Here is a 17,790-nt window from a genome sequence, read left to right as displayed (position 1 = left end):
CACACTAACCACTACCCCACAGAACATGCTAGCTCCAGACAACCAGGGTGCCCTATAATGGCTGGGCATAAATCCTGGAGGGACAGGGCCTCCAGGAGCAATCCAAAACCTAAGTTCCTCCAAGGGCATCTGACCCTCTGAAAATGTCTAAGTCAGAAAGAGCATCCATCCTGTAACCTATTTGACAGAGCTCCTATAGGCTGTCTGTGGACAGTCGAATATTATGCCAAATTTTGCATAATTAATGGCTGTACTGTACACCAGTATGTTGTATTGTGATCCCTGTGTGGCATACAACTGGTTAAACCACATATAAGCACTGTATTTATGAAATATGATCATTTAATGTAATTTCCATGAACAGCCTACAGGGACCCTGTCAAATAAGCACAGCTTGGACTTCACTGACTATATCCATCCTGTAACCTATTTGACAGAGCTCCTAATATTATATAGATTTTCAGGCAAACAAATAGTTTTAAAGTATATTTGTAAAAAAAAATGAGTAGACCATACTGATATATAAAATATTTATTTTTTATTTAAATAAAATAATCAGTCATCCTCCTCCTCTTCGTCATCTGCAAAATACTGGAGAGAAATAAAAATCAAACGAAAAATTAACAACACACAATTGCAACTTGAGAGTTTGACAGCCTACATTGAATATGTCCATACCTCATCCAAAGCATGAACAAGAGGCCGTGGAGGAGATGGGGGTGCATGGCGGGGCAAATTGGGGCTGTTGGGGGGAGGGGGAGGAGGAGGAGGAGGAGGAATATTAGCTCCTCCTATGATCTCCTCCTGGAGGATGGGTGCAAAATAAACTACATAAACTTGTAGCTTAATAAGTTACTCACTGGCCTACATCACATGTGATGAAATCCCCGATTCCTGACCAGAATCCAACGGCTGAACATTTCTAAGTCAGTCAACAGCATCCATCCTGTAACCTATTTGACAGAGCTCCTATAGGCAGTCTGTGGACAGTCCATTTTTAGGCTAATGATACATATGGGTTTAATGGTAGTTTTTGTACCAAGTCAAGTCAATAGAGTCGGACAAAAACTGGGATAAAACCTGTTGGAAAGCATATTTTGCAGCGATGTTTGTGTGAGCATATCAGTGAACATCCCTGACCACTCGGTGAGTTTGACGTCTTTGTTAACGAATGTTTAATGCGTTTTATGAATGATTGTGTGGGTGCCAACACACAAACCTAAAATTTTCGGGACAACAGCATTTGTCCAAATTTTAATCTTAACCGTTCTATTTCATCAGAAACGATCTTAAAACAGGGCTTTAGGTGTAAAATACCGAACTAACCAAGACCAAATACAGTGTTTATTCAGGGATTGTCTTATTAATTTTTATGTTCAACACACTCCAAGTGTCATGTTTGTTTCATACTTTATATTCAAGTATGCATTCTTTGTTCAATGCACCTCAGTATTAGATATTTATTTTATTATTTTGTTTCAGAATGTTTGCAACTTTGCACTTTGCACAAGTTAAAGATAGACTGGGTTGTATACATAATGTTTGTGTTTACAAATAATATGCATCTTATTGTTGCATACTATGTTGTTCATTGCACTTTAGCAATTTCTCAAATAAAGCCACAATTGCCGAAGTAAGAATGTTTTTATTCTTGGCTTTTTTTGGAGTAAAACAGTGATTCCACTGTTACCACTTTATCTGTGTACAATGTTCTAGTAGCTCAATGTTTTTGCTGTTTAAACTTTAAACCATTCCTTTATTCCTTTATTACTGTGATAACTTTTTAAACTAAATTAATTTGTGAAAGACTACTTTTTTAATACTAAAACTGATTAAACTTGACTAAAACCTTTTGTGTTTTCGTCGACTAAAACTTGACTAAAACTATTAAGTTTATAAATGACTAAAATGTGACTAAAACTTAAAAGCATTTTCGTCCAAAAGACTAAGACTAAAACTAAAAGGGTTGCCAAAAACAACACTGCGAGGGGCCCTCTCCAACGGGCCACAGCCCGTGCTTCTAGCGCCCCCACAGGCCGAGATACGGGGCCCAACAGGAAAGGGTGCACTTCGGAAGGAAGGGTCCCAGAGCCTCGGGACTCTGGGGTCTGAGAGGGCCCCTAGAGAGCCCTCATCACCCCGAAGGACGATCCGCTGGGACTCGCCATTTCCGAGATATAGCCCGTTTTGTCCAAAAGTCCCTTGTGTATAAGTGGGTGTATCTCGGGAGTTGAGCCGAGTTGGGGCTCCAAACTTGGGGCAGTATGAGGGCCCGTGGGGCCCCTTATATCCCCACCGTCGCCAGCTCCTGGGACATTGCGTTTCCGAGATACGGCCACTTCCGGTCCAGATTTGACCAGCCGTATCTCGGAAACCACGCCGACTTGGAGGTCCAAACTCCGGGTGTGGAGGGGAACCCATGGGCCCCCCATGACCAAGGAGTATGGAGCCCAAAGTCGGCTTGGTTCCCGAGTAACGCCCAGTCAAAGATGGGACTTTGACCGGGCGTATCCCGGAAACCAGGCCGACTTGGAGCTCCATAGTCCGGGCGTGGGGGATTACCCATGAGGCCCCCTTGACCCCAGATTGTGGAGCCCAGACTCGGCTTGGTTCCCGAGATATGGCAACTTCCTGTGGAACTTTGATAGGGTGTCTCTCGGAAACCAGGCCAACTTGGAACTCCAAACTGCGGGTGTGGAGAGGCAGCCATGGGTCCCCCATTACCCCAGAGTATGGAGCCACCTGTAGGCTCCCCGTGGACAGAGTGAATTTATGCAAATTATTCGTAATTAATATATGAGATGTTCATCAGTATGTTGTATCGTGTCCATTGAGTGGCATAAAGTAGGTTACCCCCCCCCCCCCCCCCCCCGCCCCAAAAAACCACTGTGGTTATGATATATGACCTTGTAATGTATTGGCATCCCACTTGCAGCTTAGTAAGTTACTCGCTGACATTCACCACAATTTGTGAAATGCCCAAATCGTTACTGGGATTCACCCGCTGAAAATTTCTAAGTCGAGAGCGCCTGTAGGTTGTATGTGGACAGTTGATTATTATGCAAATTGTGCATAATTACTGGCTGTACTGTGCATCAGTGTGTTACATGGTGTCCCCTGTGTGGTGCACAGTAGTTTTGACCACATATATCCACTGTAATTATGAAATATGACCTTTTAATGCAATGTCCACGCACGGCTATACCAGCGCCCTGTCAAATAAGTTGCAAGTGGGCAACGAACTTTGAACGGCTATAATTCGGGGATCCAGCGGCCCAGTGTCCCTCCATGATTTATCCCAGCCAGAGTCCACCTTGGCTGGCCTTTGATTGCTCCTGGAGGCCCTGTCCCTCCAGGATTCATGCCCATCCAAAGTGCACCCTTGCTCTCAGGAGCTCACATGTTCTGTGGTTTAGTGGTCAGCGTGTACTTCTTTTTCGTTTGGGCCCTTTGCTCGCGAGAGCATGGGTTCAAATCCAGCCGGGACCACGTCATGCAAACACTGCAACACTTTGGAATTAGGTTTTTATCCCCAGACAGATTGCGCCCTGGCTGGGCTTTGATTGCTCCTGGAGGCCCTGTCCCTCCATGATTTATCCCAGCCGGTTACAGATGGAATGCTTTTTTTGACTTAGAAATGTTTTATGCTTACAGCATTGATGGATACTATACATTTAATTCTGTTTAATAAATTAAGCAGAAAAGCTTACTAAAACTACCTGTTGTAAATAAACAACAAGTGAGCTCCTGAGAGCAAGGGTGCAGTTTGAATGGGCATGAATCCTGGAGGGACAGGGCCTCCAGGAGCAATCAAAGCCCAGCCAAGGTGGACTCCTATTTGACACGGACAATAATTAAACTTGACAACTTTTTTTATAACAAATTTTATTATGAACTAGAAAAATATATATATATAAATGTTCAAAACCCTTGTGAAAAAAAGTGCACTTTAGTGTACTTTTATAAAGTGTACTTATTACAAAAATAATACACTTTAAATGAATACACTTAAGTGCGATTTAAAAACAATTTTTTCGGGGTACTGAATGCACATTAAGTGTAATTTATTTCAAATATATCACATATTAAGTTGAAATAAAGTGTAATAAGTTGCAATCAAGTGTGATTTTTTGGAACAACTTAATTGGTACTTTAATACAATTTTATACTTTCATAATTGCTTCTAGTGTATTTAAATTATAGTTTAAGTGCACTAAACTTTAAGGTGTACGTAAACTTTTGACTGCTAACTGTTGATGAATGTTTTTATTAGACATTATAGAAACATACAAACAATAACATGACATCCAAAAAGACAACAATCCAAGATTTTCCAAAAATAGTTTAACATAAATGAACTGTTGATGAATGTGTGATGTGATGAATTACCTCATCAGCGTCACACATAAATTATTGGAAACATGATCAATTTAGCTCCCGAATCTATATTGCGTATAGCAACGTTACTATCTGTGATTAAAAAGCACTCATCGCAATATCAACTGCGGTGGAAAATTAATCAATAAGGAAAGCATCAAGATATACTTACTTGACTAATTATTTGTAGTATAACATCTCATCTGCAAACAGCCAAATGTGGCGCTCCTTTTGTTCTCTTCTTGTTTTCATTTCCTCATCGCGATTACAGAAACACACAGCCCATTCTCACCCCCAAGGCGTCACCTAACTGACGCCTTGGGAAGCATTTGGACATGCTTCAATATCTGACGCTTTAGGCGCCCTTTAGCGTCAGTTAGATGACGCCCTAGGATCGCGTGTACCCTACCCCCACCCCACACCTAAACCTAACCGCGTCCTCTAACTGACGCTTTCCTTTAGTTAGATGACGCCGTAGGATCGCGTCATGTAAGTGACGCTAAAGGGCGCCTAAAACGTCAAATATTGAAGCATGGTCAAAGGTGACGCCTTGGGGTGAGAATGTGTTGAAACACAACAGCGCATTTTTCAAACTCTAGGGAAGTAGTGCGTCATCATGACGTCTGGCGCATGCGCATTAAACACCTTGAACATATACAGTATATTTTTATTTCAACTTTTCTGTTTAAGTTGAAGTTGTTCTAACTCGTTGTGTTGTTATACTCTGTAAGTTCACAAAACGCTACTCTTTCAACCAACTAAAAGTCAATATTTTTGTTCAGTGTAGATTGCAATTAAATGTGTTTAATTGACTTTCTCACGTAAAGTACCACACATTACTGTTATGCTAAGACATATATTATGTCATATATTATGTAGAAAACTGACAAAAATGTCAACAATAAGTTGTCCTGGATTATACTGTATTGCAAATTTATTGGAAAAACACATTCCAAGTGCATTAATGCACACAGTCGATATATTCTAGATTAAACACATTTAAAATAAATGAACTAATTGTTTTTGGACAACACACTTGAGTTGAAATTAAAATGAATTACTTTCCATGTTTTCCATTAAAATTATTATTTTATTTAGTATATTAGTCAATTCATCAAAATACATTTCATTTAATAACTTTAATAACTTTAAAACACTATAAAATCATAATTATTTAAAATGTAAAACTTAAGTAGACACAATTAAAAAGGGATTTTTTAAAACATGCACTTAAGTGTGATTAGAAATATTAACATGAAAGTGTACTTTCTTTAACTAAAACTTAAGTAGACATTATTAAAAAATGATTTGTTAAAAACATGCACTTAGGTGTATTTAGAAATATTGTGATGAAAGTGTACTTACTTTAAGTTACATTTAATTAGATATTATTACAAAGTGCATTTGTAAAAAGTACAGTTAAGTGTGTTTATAAATATGATCACGAAAGTGTACTTTCTATAAGTAAAACTTAGTTAGACATTATTACAAAGTGCATTTTTAAAAGTACACTTAAGTGTGTTTATAAATATTGTCATGAAAGTGTACTTACTTTAAGTTAAACTTAATTACATATTATTACAAAGTGCATTTTTAAAAGTGCACTTAAGTATAAATATTGTGATGAAAGTGTAATTACTTTAAGTTAAACTTAAGTGGTCTTTAATTGTAATTATATTATATTATCTGCAAGTACACTTTTCAAAAAGTATACTTTCATGAGTTTAAGCACACAAAAAGTACACTTTCAATACAATTAAGCACACTTCTTTTTCACAAGGGTTGGAGTTTATTCAAAATTATAAATGAATGTGCTACTTGAATACATTAACTGACACATTTGGTATTCTGTCAACACAGGCTTTGATCCTGAGTTTAGGTGTAACATCAGTAGCGAACAGCCAATCACATGCTGATAGAGTTTATAGAATATTAAGAATTTAAACAAATGTACACAGGAAGATTCGTTGTCTTTTGGGAGGTGATGGAAACTACAGTCGTTGACAGGAACAGAGACGGGCTCTGGCAGGATCACTCTGATTTCGTTTTCAGCTTAATGTTCAAAACAATCACGTTTAAGCCACTGAACTAGTTTAGTCCGGTTATACATACAACCGCGAACAGCACATGTTGTCCCTGAGCTCCGTAACGACATCTCTCATAAAGATTTGCGTCTTTAAATAGTAAAATAATTATCCGAAAAACAGCTAGCCTCTTCGCTAACTAACACACAAAATACCATTGGAATGCTACTTCCGCCGCCTCACCGGAAGTTTCACCCACTTTATTTTTTACAGGAGCGCCCCTCGGAAACTTGTGGATACAATCAGGCATTTTAAATGTGCAATTTATCTTGATGATTTTATTTTAACATTTTTAAGGATAAAAATGCACGCATGAAACATTTTATGCAACTTTTAATAAATGGGTTGTACAGAAGTTTAACATTGCTAGAAATTCAAAATATATTCAAACCAAGTTGTCCCAAATTTGAGGTTATCACAATTAAATTGAGGTTTCTTTATTTTCCTTACTTTGTCTGGTTTATAATTTTTTGTTCATTTCAATTTTAAATATGAGTAAATAAACTTTAGTTGATTACTACGACAATATGTGCAGTTTCGGAAAAGGAGTGTTTCCATTGGCAACGTAATTTATGATAGCCAATGAGCATAGAGAAGGGAGTAATGCGTCATCAGATATTTAAATGAGCAGTGAACGGCCTGCTGCTTTCTTATTAGTTTTGTTAAGTAGTGGTCGAGTGTTTCGGTGTAACAAATGCGGTAAAACATCTCTCATTGATTGATTGATTGATTGATTGATTGAAATAATTATGCCCACCTGTACACTACTGATTATTTCAAAATTATTTTTTTCTGGCATTCTATAAACATCAGGGACACACCAACCTGTATATGATCTGTCTGTCTGCGCGTGTCTGAAGTTCGCTTCACATTTAAGGAGGTAAAACGTTTTATAATACCCAACATATTTAACATTTGGCGTTTGATCTTTAATGTTATAAGTGCTGTTTTCAAGCGTGTGTGCCTAAACTAGTTTTGTAACAAAAGAGATCGAGTTTAATTTATCCAGTGTATCTGTTAGGGATGTAACAATTTTGTATAAAGTATATACATGCAAATATTTCTTAAATGTATACATGCACGTGTGTATTTATATATACAAAATAATTATACACGTATATTATGTAAACACAAACTTTTATTTTGGATGTGATTAATCGTTTCACAGCCCTAATATTATCTCACGCAATTTACACATGTTTACACGCCACCGGAGACGACGGAAAAACATATAGAGAGCATCAGCTTTAGTTTCTGCTCTGATAGACGCAAGATTTCGCCAAACGCCTTTGTGTGTTTGTGGGGAGAGAACATTGTGCTCGATACGGTTTTTGTGTCTCCAGCCGACGAAGGTTAAACCCCGTCTGGCTTGCACTCTTCGAGTCAGGTCAGTAGACGGCCTTTTGTGGCTGTTTGAACACCTTCCTTTACTAGGTGTCCTCTATCACTTTTTAACGGACACCCTGCAGCCAATCAGAATCGAGTATTCACCCAGACCATGGTATAATGTAATTTAATGTTAAATGTGAAGCTAATGTAATTTAATGTTGAAGGTCCTATATGTAACTTTTTTTTATAAAATGAATCCTTTTTTTATTGCCTGTGTTTGAAGGGGTTGTAATCACACATTGCAATGATCCACTTTTCGGTTTTGCTACCTCTGAAGGCCAATATTCATATTTATATGTGAAAAACAAAAAAAAGTTTTATCTGCTGAAGCTCGTCAGGTAAAACGTGAATCTGATCGACTCCGGACGAAAACGCGGATCAACATCGGCAACATATTTGTTCAACATATTAGTAAACTCTAGTGAGATAGCAAGGTAAACTACATGAAACATGACATGAATACAAAAGAATGTTCCAGGATAACAAAAAGTCAGTGCCTTAGGATGTAACTTATTTTATTTACTAGATCTACTGACTAACGTCACTCATCCCACTACTATCATATGGTTTATTCACATTTCCAGACACGTACAGTACAGTAATGTCACTTCCTACAATCTTACTGTTACACTGAAACTGTTCAGTTTGGTTCACTGACCGTTTTCATTATCATATTATACATTCACCTGTGTTAACATTGCTGATTGTGAAAGATACACGAAAATAGTTAGTGAAATGGCTTATGATATAACATCAAATGCCGGCTAAATGCAGTATATTGTAACATTATCATGGTATGAGCACAGAGCATTATTTCAACGTCAAGCTGATAAATGTAGGCTATTATTGTACCTGCAGTGGGAGTTTACATTAGTTTGCAGCATGTTGTGTGATGATTTTGGTGTTGCGTTGAAAGTCTCCGTGTGGCCTGTAGTGAATGCTCGCTCTTGAGATCTAGCACGCACACGAGTACGAGCGCTCTTGTTGCATTCTGAAACATCACCGCTAGAGGCCGCTAAAACAAACGCATAGAGCACCTTTAAATGTGAAGCTAATGTAATTCAATGTTAAATGTGAAGCTAATGTAATTCAATGTTAAATGTGAAGCTAATGTAATTCAGTGTTAAATGTGAAGCTAATGTGATTTAATTTAATGTTTGTTTTAACCCGTCAATTTTTTAGAGTGTAATGTTATAAATGTATATTAACACATCAATGGGCCTGACTGATGTTTTATGGTGTCAGATCTACTTTATCACCTAGTTATAGATCATTCACCTTCTACCTTATTTTATTTATTCTCTCAGGTTAAGTTGGTTGAATTCTCCAATAGATAATAAGCATTCAAATTCATACAGTCTAGAAAGACCCCTCCGTGGCTAAGTTCTTTATATAGCAAGCAGAGACTCATTGCAGGCAATCTTTTTATAATTATTATTTTTAGTTTTATTATATAAAGTGTTTCAAAGTTTTCAAACAAGTTAACAAGTTGTAGTTCAAGAGCATCAGTTCACAAGTTCCACCAGCAGGTGTCAGGCTTGGATCACCAAACAATGGAGAGGCTGGCTTAGCTTCAATACAAATTACTGTACTTTTTATAATGCATATTACATGACACACCTCCTTCTTACATACATAATTTCATTTGCACAATTTGTCCAATCCTAAATCTTGAATCATGTTTAACTCTTTCAGTGCTTTCACAATTCCCTTATAAAAAGCTTGATCCTTCCTTGTCTCCCCCCTTCCTGCTTTTCCCTATAAGCTTATCCCTTACTGTTGTTTCTTTTGATATATCGCATGTTCAGATAATCCTACAACAAATTGTTCTGGGGTGAAACTGTGAAAATGACCAAAAATTTTAGATATAACCATAGCCTGTTAAGAAAATACTGTATTAAACCCAAGAAAAGTAAAAAAAAAAAAAAAAAAAAAAAAAAAAATAGTGCTAAAAAAGGCAAACTGCCTTCAACAAAATATGTTTTCCTCATATGTTTTCCTTATATATTCTGTAGGGTATACATTTGAGTTGAGAGTGAATCAATATTGAAATTGGCTTTCAGGTTTTACCCATTATAGAAAGACTTGAATGACTGCCATATGATGTGTATATATTGCATTTTAACCATCATCATATCTTTATTGCAGACTCAAGGTCCAAATGTATAGTATAAAACACAGGTCGGACAACTGATCGTGCTCCTCCCGAAATGTGTTAATAAAACATAGCCTAATTTAGTTTTGGCCCGCCCAGAAGAAGAAGGATAGCCTATTCTACACTGTCACTGCTCGCTGTAGAGTTTCCTTTATCGTGTGTGTGTGTTGAAGAGATGTAAGTGTGTTTGATTATATCTTGTGCTTATATGAATATAACATCCCGATTCTTGTCTTTAGTATGAGAGTTTTTAGGTGTTACTGTCCATTATTATAACAGCATCATCTTCAGAAGTGCGTGTTTACAGAGCGAATCCAGACAAGTTTGTGTATTGTATTATGTTTAGACTATGATACTTGTTTAATCAGCATATGGTGTTTTTTAACGTGAATAACCTGTTCCGACAGTATTGTCTGGTATGTTTATGACAGTTGTTTTTGCTTAAAGGCACAGTCAGGCATCTTCAGATGGGGCTCAGTCTAATTGTCTTATTGTGATATTTAATGCTGCTGATCGTATATATATAGTGCATGTATTTCAGTTGTAATTTATTATGTATTTATTTGCTTTAGACACCACACATGTGCCATATGAATGTGAGAGCGTGCATAACAAGTTCTTTCTTAAATTGGAACACAAAGTCCACACTAGAGGCTCAGGAACTACTGGCTAGTTATAAACTAACTCTGGACTTTGTTCCGTGGCAGCATTTGTTCTTAACCCCTTAAGTGTTTGTGCTTGAAGACGACTCTTAATATCCTTAATTGGGCTTGTTATTTTGCATTATATGTTTTTTTAAGGAGAAAGTGTGTATTCTGCAAATTTTTATATTTATTTAAGTAACTGTGTGTAACTTTTGTGGACGTTTAAGATGTGAGGCTCTGTCACAAAGCACATACAAAAAGTGTTAGGCTACTTAAATTTTACTTCAATGATAAATTGAACTTCGAGCTTCTAATATATAAATGAATAATGCCATTATACATATTGTATTATAATTATGATTTTTGGCTCTTTTTGGCTTCCAGGTTTCAACAATTGTAATGATCTATGACTGCTGTGTAATGAGAACGCTATTTAATGAATGAAGGTAAACAAAATATAAAGATTTAATACATACATGTATTCTGGCTTCCAAATTATTCATAATTACATTTTTAGTGACTAGTATCACAAAGATCAGTAATCTGCAGCTAATGCTAGCCTATTTCCGCTCTTTTTGCACTCAGTAAAGCACACAAACACGGCAGTCCTACTGTGCGTTTACTAGCGCTATAACATCAAATATAGAACATTATTCACAAGACCAACGTGTTATACACACCAACGTATGTAACAAACTGTATAAACCTCTGAACGCTGCCGTTGACGTTACTGCCGTTATATGATACGCTGAGGTACCTCAAACTACTTTAATTTTACTCGGATATATTGAAAACTTTTGCCGTTAACTATAGATAAACAAAACTATTGTTTTTGTGATGTGAAATCGAAAGTAGTTTTGAAGCAGACATTTACAGTCGACAGACATGATGAAGACTAACGTCAATCAACAACAATCTTCTGTTATTAAATATTTAAATTCATAACAATTATGATGAGTAGTTATACAGTATGTCTATAATTCTGGTTACCTTTACTCAGTCAGTTATTTCAGTATCAATCGAAAGTAATGAAATCAACCATCATTGTGACCTTGAAGTAAATGACAAATGATTCAACAATTACTAAAGATTGGGTAAATATGATTGAAATATGATACTGTAATAGAGAATACAACAAATCGAGTTCAATTTTCCAGCACAGTGTACATTTCCCAATGAATTCATATTTAGAGTCAGTTAAACTCATTAAACAATCAGAAATGATGAAGACCGTTCAGTTATTTATATATATATATATATATATATATATATATATATATATATATATGAAGAGTTCAGATGCAAAAGCCTCTAAATGCCATTTGAAATTTTCTTCTAAAATGATCATTTTTATCAAGCTTATATATTTAAGTTCAGTAATTTCACTTAAATGACAATTAATAGGTAATCCTCATTGCAATTTAACTGAAATTACTGAACTTAAATATACAAGCTTGATAAAAATGATCATTCTAGAAGAAAATTTCAAATGGCACTTAGAGGCTTTTGCATCTGAACTCTTCATATATATATATATATATATATATATATATATATATATATAATTACCCCTGAACAGATCTTGAATTAAAGGAGTTCACTTTTGAAAAAAGCTTTTGCTGATAATTTACTCACCTCCATGTCATCCATGATGTATATGTCTTTCTTTCTTCAGTCGAGAAGAAAAAAAAGAAATGAAGGTTTTTGATGAAAACATTCCAGGATTTTTCTCCATATGCACTTTCTCCATATAATGGACTGGTAACCAAACGGTTCAAGGTCCAAAAGAAAGTTTCAGTACAAACTGTTCAAAGGCTTTAAACGATTCCAGACGATGAATAAGGGTATTATCAAGCGAAACGATCGCTCATTTCAAATATAACAAAGTTTAAGTTTTATAACAGCCCATTCTTACTCCCAAGGCGTCACCTAACTGACGCCTTGGGAAGCATTTGGACATGCTTCAATATCTGACGCTTTAGGTGCCCTTTAGCGTCAGTAAGATGACGCCCTAGGATCGCGTGTACCCTACCCCCACCCCACACCTAAACCTAACCGCGTCCTCTAACTGACGCTTTCCTTTAGCGTCAGTTAGATGACGCCGTAGGATCGCGTCATGTAAGTGACGCTAAAGGGCGCCTAAAACGTCAAATATTGAAGCATGGTCAAAGGTGACGCCTTGGGGTGAGAATGTGTTGTTTATAAGCACAACTGCTCGCCTTGCTCTGTTCTGTGATGTGCATTCGTGACTCTCCTGTTCGAACTCTTTCATCAAAATGAACATTTTTTGAGTCAATTCGTTCATTTCGTTCATTAAATGAACCAAATGACTCTGCAAAATATCCATTCATTTTGATAAACGAGTTTGAACAGGAGAGTCACGAACGCGCAAAAAATCCTCCGATGACGCAAAAATCTCCAAAGCAAGACCTGAGCCCGACCAGACTCGAGCTGGGACGGGCGAGAATCTGATGCTTGCGGCTACCTGTACGAGCCGCAGTACAGCAATAAACAGTTGCGGGAGATGGAGGAAGAAGAGGCGGCCGGAGCGAGACCTGAGCCCGGCCAGAATGAGTGCTTTCGTTGTGCGCCAATGGAAACAGAAAGAGTCCTATAATTGCTGTCGCGATTCTCAGCGATGCCATTTTCTTCTGGTGAGATCGCTGAATCTGCAGAGCTTTGAGTGTAGTAGTAGTAGGCACGCGTCTGTCAAGAATGACAATGCTTGGGTAGTTCACATTAGTCCATGTTGGTTAACTTCATCCGTCTTTCCCTCAACTTTAGAAGGTTGTTGGCGTGGTCTAGTTGTCTTCCTTTGTGAAGTTGAGCCCTCCACTGATCCCGATTCCTTGATGCTACGGTCCATGATTCAGGTTGACTGCCAAAGTCCACAAGATCTCGCTTGAGTACATCTTTAAAGCGAAGCTTTGGTCTTCCAATGTGACGAGTTCCCTCTTCCAGAACGCCATGGAGGATAGAATGAGGGATGCGGGAAGGTGGCATTCTGTTTACATGTCCTGCCCATCTAAGACGAATAAATTTGAGCCTAGATGATAGAGGTCCTGAATTAGTTATCTTAAAGAGTTCCTCGTTTGTCATCTTGTCTTCCCAGGTTTTTCCTATGATGAACCGCAGGTTTCTGGTGTGAAAAGCACTGAGTCTACTTTCTTGTGGGCGATAGGTTGGCCAGCTTTCTGCTCCGTAGAGGAGAATGCTCAGAACACAGGCTTCATAGATTCTGACTTTAGTTCGGACAGACAGGTACTTATTCCGCCAAACTCGTTTAGTGAGTCTTCCGAAGGTAGAAGCTGCTTTACCAATTCTGGTACCCAATTCAAGATCAAGTGTTGCATTTCGAGTTATTGTAGAACCCAAATAAATGAAATTTTCAACTTCTTTAAGTGGGGTCTTATTGATTGTAAATGTATGAGAGTCATGGGCATGTGACATTGTAACAGTCTTTTTCAGGCTAATGGTGAGTCCGAATTAGTCACATGATTCGGCTAATCGATCTATCAGGATTTGAAGCTGATCTGGAGATGACGCGCATAAAGCAGCATCATCAGCGTAGAGTAGTTCACGCACAACAAATTGCTGGGTCTTTGTTTTAGCTTTAAAACGAGACAGATGGAAGAAATCACCATCGTTTCGTGACAATAGAGAGACACCAGTGTTGTTGTCCAGGTCTTCGTATGCTCTTTTGACTACATATGAGAAGTAAATACCAAACAGTGTAGGCGCTAATACACAGCCCTGTTTTACACCTCGTTTGATGGGAAACGTACCAGACAGCTCACCGTCAAACTTCACCCTACCCAGCATACCGTCATGAAATGACTGAATCAGTAAGAGTAGAGTAGGTGGATGCCAGCTTTCTCAAGGACCTGGAAAAGAGATTTTCTGTCCACGTAGTCAAAAGCTTTTGTTAGGTCAACAAAAGCCATGTAAAGCGGTTGCCACTGCTCTCGTGACTTCTCCTGTAGTTGTCGGACAGCAAATATCATATCAGTGGTTGATTGCTGTGGTCGGAACCCGCACTGCGATTCTGGATATGTATCTTCAGCGATTTCCTGCAAGCGTTTCAGTAGAATACGAGCAAGTACTTTGCCAGTGACAGACAGCAATGAAATACCTCGATAATTGTTACAGTCACCACGATCACCTTTGTTCTTATAAAGAGTGATGATCGTTGCATCTTTGAAATCTTGTGGCACTTGTTTGGCATGCCAGCATTTCAGAATGAGTTGATGAAGATGACTGGCTAATGGGATTAGACCCGCTTGTAGCAGCTCACTTGGTATCTCATCTGCACCTGGTGCCTTTCCTTTATTCATACTTTCAATGGTGGATAACACCTCAGCAATGTCAGGTTCATCATCAAGGTGATTATGGATTTGAGATTGGGGGAGGTTTAAGAGCGTCTGACGGCAAGCGTTTCCCTCTGCTCCATATAGCTCGTTGTAGTGCTCTATCCATCTTTTAAGCTTCTCCATCTGATCATCTATAGTAGATCCGTCTTTGTTCTTTAAGACACTACAGGTTTGAGATGTGGGTCCTGTTGCAGTCTTGATGGCTGCAAACATTTCCTTGAGATTAAAATCTCAATCTTTGAGTGTAAAAGTGTTAATATTAGTTATTAATCTACTTTAAAATAGAATTTTTGTCCTAGATTATGATCATATTTTTTTTCATTTGTTGTTTTTCTTTATAATGTAGTGTTTAACACACAAAAGAGTGATTATCAGTTCAACACACAGAGTTATAGAAATTCTAGTTCATTAAAAAACTGCGCTGGTATCGGATTGGTATCGGTATCGGCCGATACGGAGAATTTTGGTATCGGATCGGTTTTGAAAAGCGGTGTCGTTGCATCCCTAAAAACAGAGCGGGTCTTAAAAACTTAAATGACTACTTCTATCACTATAATATTTACTGCATTAGCTTTCAACTCGTTTTAGAGAACTCTGTTACGAACTCATCCATGTCCAGTTCGTGTGTTATTGCTTCTTCATGAGCTAAAAGCACAAGTTTTTTCCTCTGATGGATCATTGTTCTGCGTAACGGTGTCCACGTTCTTGCCAGAGTAGAGAATGAGCTCTCCATGAAGCAGTCGAGACACCCATGACCACAGCAGATACACACAACTGATGAAGACCTGCAAATGCATCTTTATATTCCTGCAAGAGTTTGCAAACAGCAGGACATTCAGCATCCGATGGAGGTTTTTTGGACAGCATTGGTGTGGAAACAAGAATTTCATTCAGCTCATTTTCTGCAACCCCTGCAAGACTACAGAGAGCCTCAAGCAACTGGATGTCCAGAAATGTGTTGGATTTTGGCATTACACCTGAGAGGATTGCATCAGCTGTGTAAACCTGTTTTCTATCTCTGATACAGCTGTATCTAGTGTGTTCAACATGTGTCGTCTCAGAGCTTCAGTGGCAGATTCAGAAGCGGACCCTTCTTGCCCTAAAGCTGAAGCAATGCCAGAGTCCCCATAGGAGGGGTTCACAGTCCTTCCAGGGTTTGGTGAGAGCTCAACAGTAGACATGTCAGCGCCGGACTGCTGAAATCCACTGCCATTTTCTCTGAGATTTACAGTGAACCAAGACATCCCTGCACAACTTCAGCTGAGAGAGAAGCAAGGTTTTGAAAGGTCAACTGATGTACTGTCATCATTAGAAACCTTTAAAAGAGTGTTAATATTCTTATTATCCTCAACACATGTTCTGGCTTCATAAAGTGCTGGTGTGGGGCCAGGGTGGGCCAAGCTTCTGATTGGGTGGGAGCCGGGTCTGGCTTCAGTTAACACAGTCACATGATCCCTTTTCTCACACACTCCAGAATTATCATGAAGGTTATTTAATAATTTAATATTTTAATATTGTGTGTGAATGTTTGTTCATCAGAGTCAGTGGAGGAGATCAAACTCATCAGATTCTCCTGATCTTCATCATGGCTGATTCACAATCATCCAGAGATGGAGATTTCTCTCCAGGACACAAGTACTTTCAACTAACACTGTTAAATATTGTGTCACATCTCAGAAATAGAGTTACCCAGCCCACAGACACACAGATCAAAGAAAGTTTATAGAAAAATACATATCTTTTACCTATTTCTGCCTGTGTTTTTGTTTTGAAACAACATGAAATATTAAATAAAAAGATCATAAAGTTTCTTCAAAAGTGCTTTTTGATTAAAAATGGATGGTTATTTAAAATTTTTCCTCTCATAAAGAATGAACACAGTAATCTAGAGGATTAAACTTAATCTGTTCTCTGTTCCAGTTCAGTCCAGCAGAAGAGCTCAAACCCAGAGTCCAGCTGTGTGTCTGTGAAGAGTGACCGCTCTATGGATCATCCACTAGCGTTTAAGAGTGGAGACAAACGGCCTAATCTCAGGTATATCATTTATATAAATGGTAAATGGTAAATGGACTGCATTTATATAGCGCCTTCATAGACCTAATGGCCACCAAAGCGCTTTACATATTGCCTCACATTCACCCATTCCTACGCTCATTCACACACCGACGGCGGTGTCAGCCATGCAAGGCGCCAGCCAGCTCGTCGGGAGCAGCTGGGGTTAGGTGTCTTGCTCATGGACACCTCGACACTTGGCCAGGTGGAACCGAGGATTGAACCACCAACCTTTCGGTTCGTAGACAACCCACATGAACCACTGAGCCACTGCCGCCCACATAAAAGATGTGCTTATAGTGACACTTCTGAATTAGACTCATAATTGATCTCAGTCAGTCTAACACTAGCAATGACATCAAGTAAATGTAAGCTGAGGTTTTCTCCACCTTTATATAATGGAGTCGGTGTAAAATTGAGCAGATGTTGGTAAGCTTTGTAAGGATTTGAACAAATACATTTTAAGTTGAGATCCTGCAAGTTTAGGTCTATTAAAGTCCCCGTGAAATCAAAATTGAACCTATTTACTTTGTTAGCGCATATTACTAGTCTTGTGGTGAACAATTAATCCGTGCTAGTGAATATATATTAAAAAAATGTTTTACCTTAGTAATCTTTAATCAAAATCTGAAAAGTTACTTCCGGTCTGGAACGGTTTCTTTTTCTGATGACGTAGGTTTCACAGTTTGGGTGGGGAAACGCTTAACCACTCCCCTCAA

At 38.2% G+C, this 17,790-nt stretch overlaps 1 protein-coding gene across 1 annotated transcript in view; it reads left to right on the top strand.

Annotated features, from left to right (window-relative positions):
* The first annotated feature begins 16,573 nt into the window (after positions 1 to 16,573).
* The window catches only part of LOC148997384 (NLR family CARD domain-containing protein 3-like), a 50,402-nt gene continuing 49,185 nt past the window's right edge, over positions 16,574 to 17,790 (top strand). Inside the window, exons 1-2 of the mRNA XM_089122338.1 lie at positions 16,574 to 16,654; positions 16,940 to 17,053. Coding sequence (XP_088978464.1) covers positions 16,605 to 16,654; positions 16,940 to 17,053 — 164 coding nt within the window. The 5' untranslated portion in view covers positions 16,574 to 16,604. The remainder of the gene's footprint in view (positions 16,655 to 16,939; positions 17,054 to 17,790) is intronic.

Source organism: Pimephales promelas, chromosome 2 (assembly GCF_988280905.1).
Source record: "Pimephales promelas chromosome 2, fPimPro1.hap1.1, whole genome shotgun sequence".
Taxonomy (NCBI): Eukaryota; Metazoa; Chordata; class Actinopteri; order Cypriniformes; family Leuciscidae; genus Pimephales; species Pimephales promelas.
The sequence above is the reverse complement of the archived record's forward strand: the minus strand, read 5'-3'. Positions and strand labels throughout refer to the sequence as shown.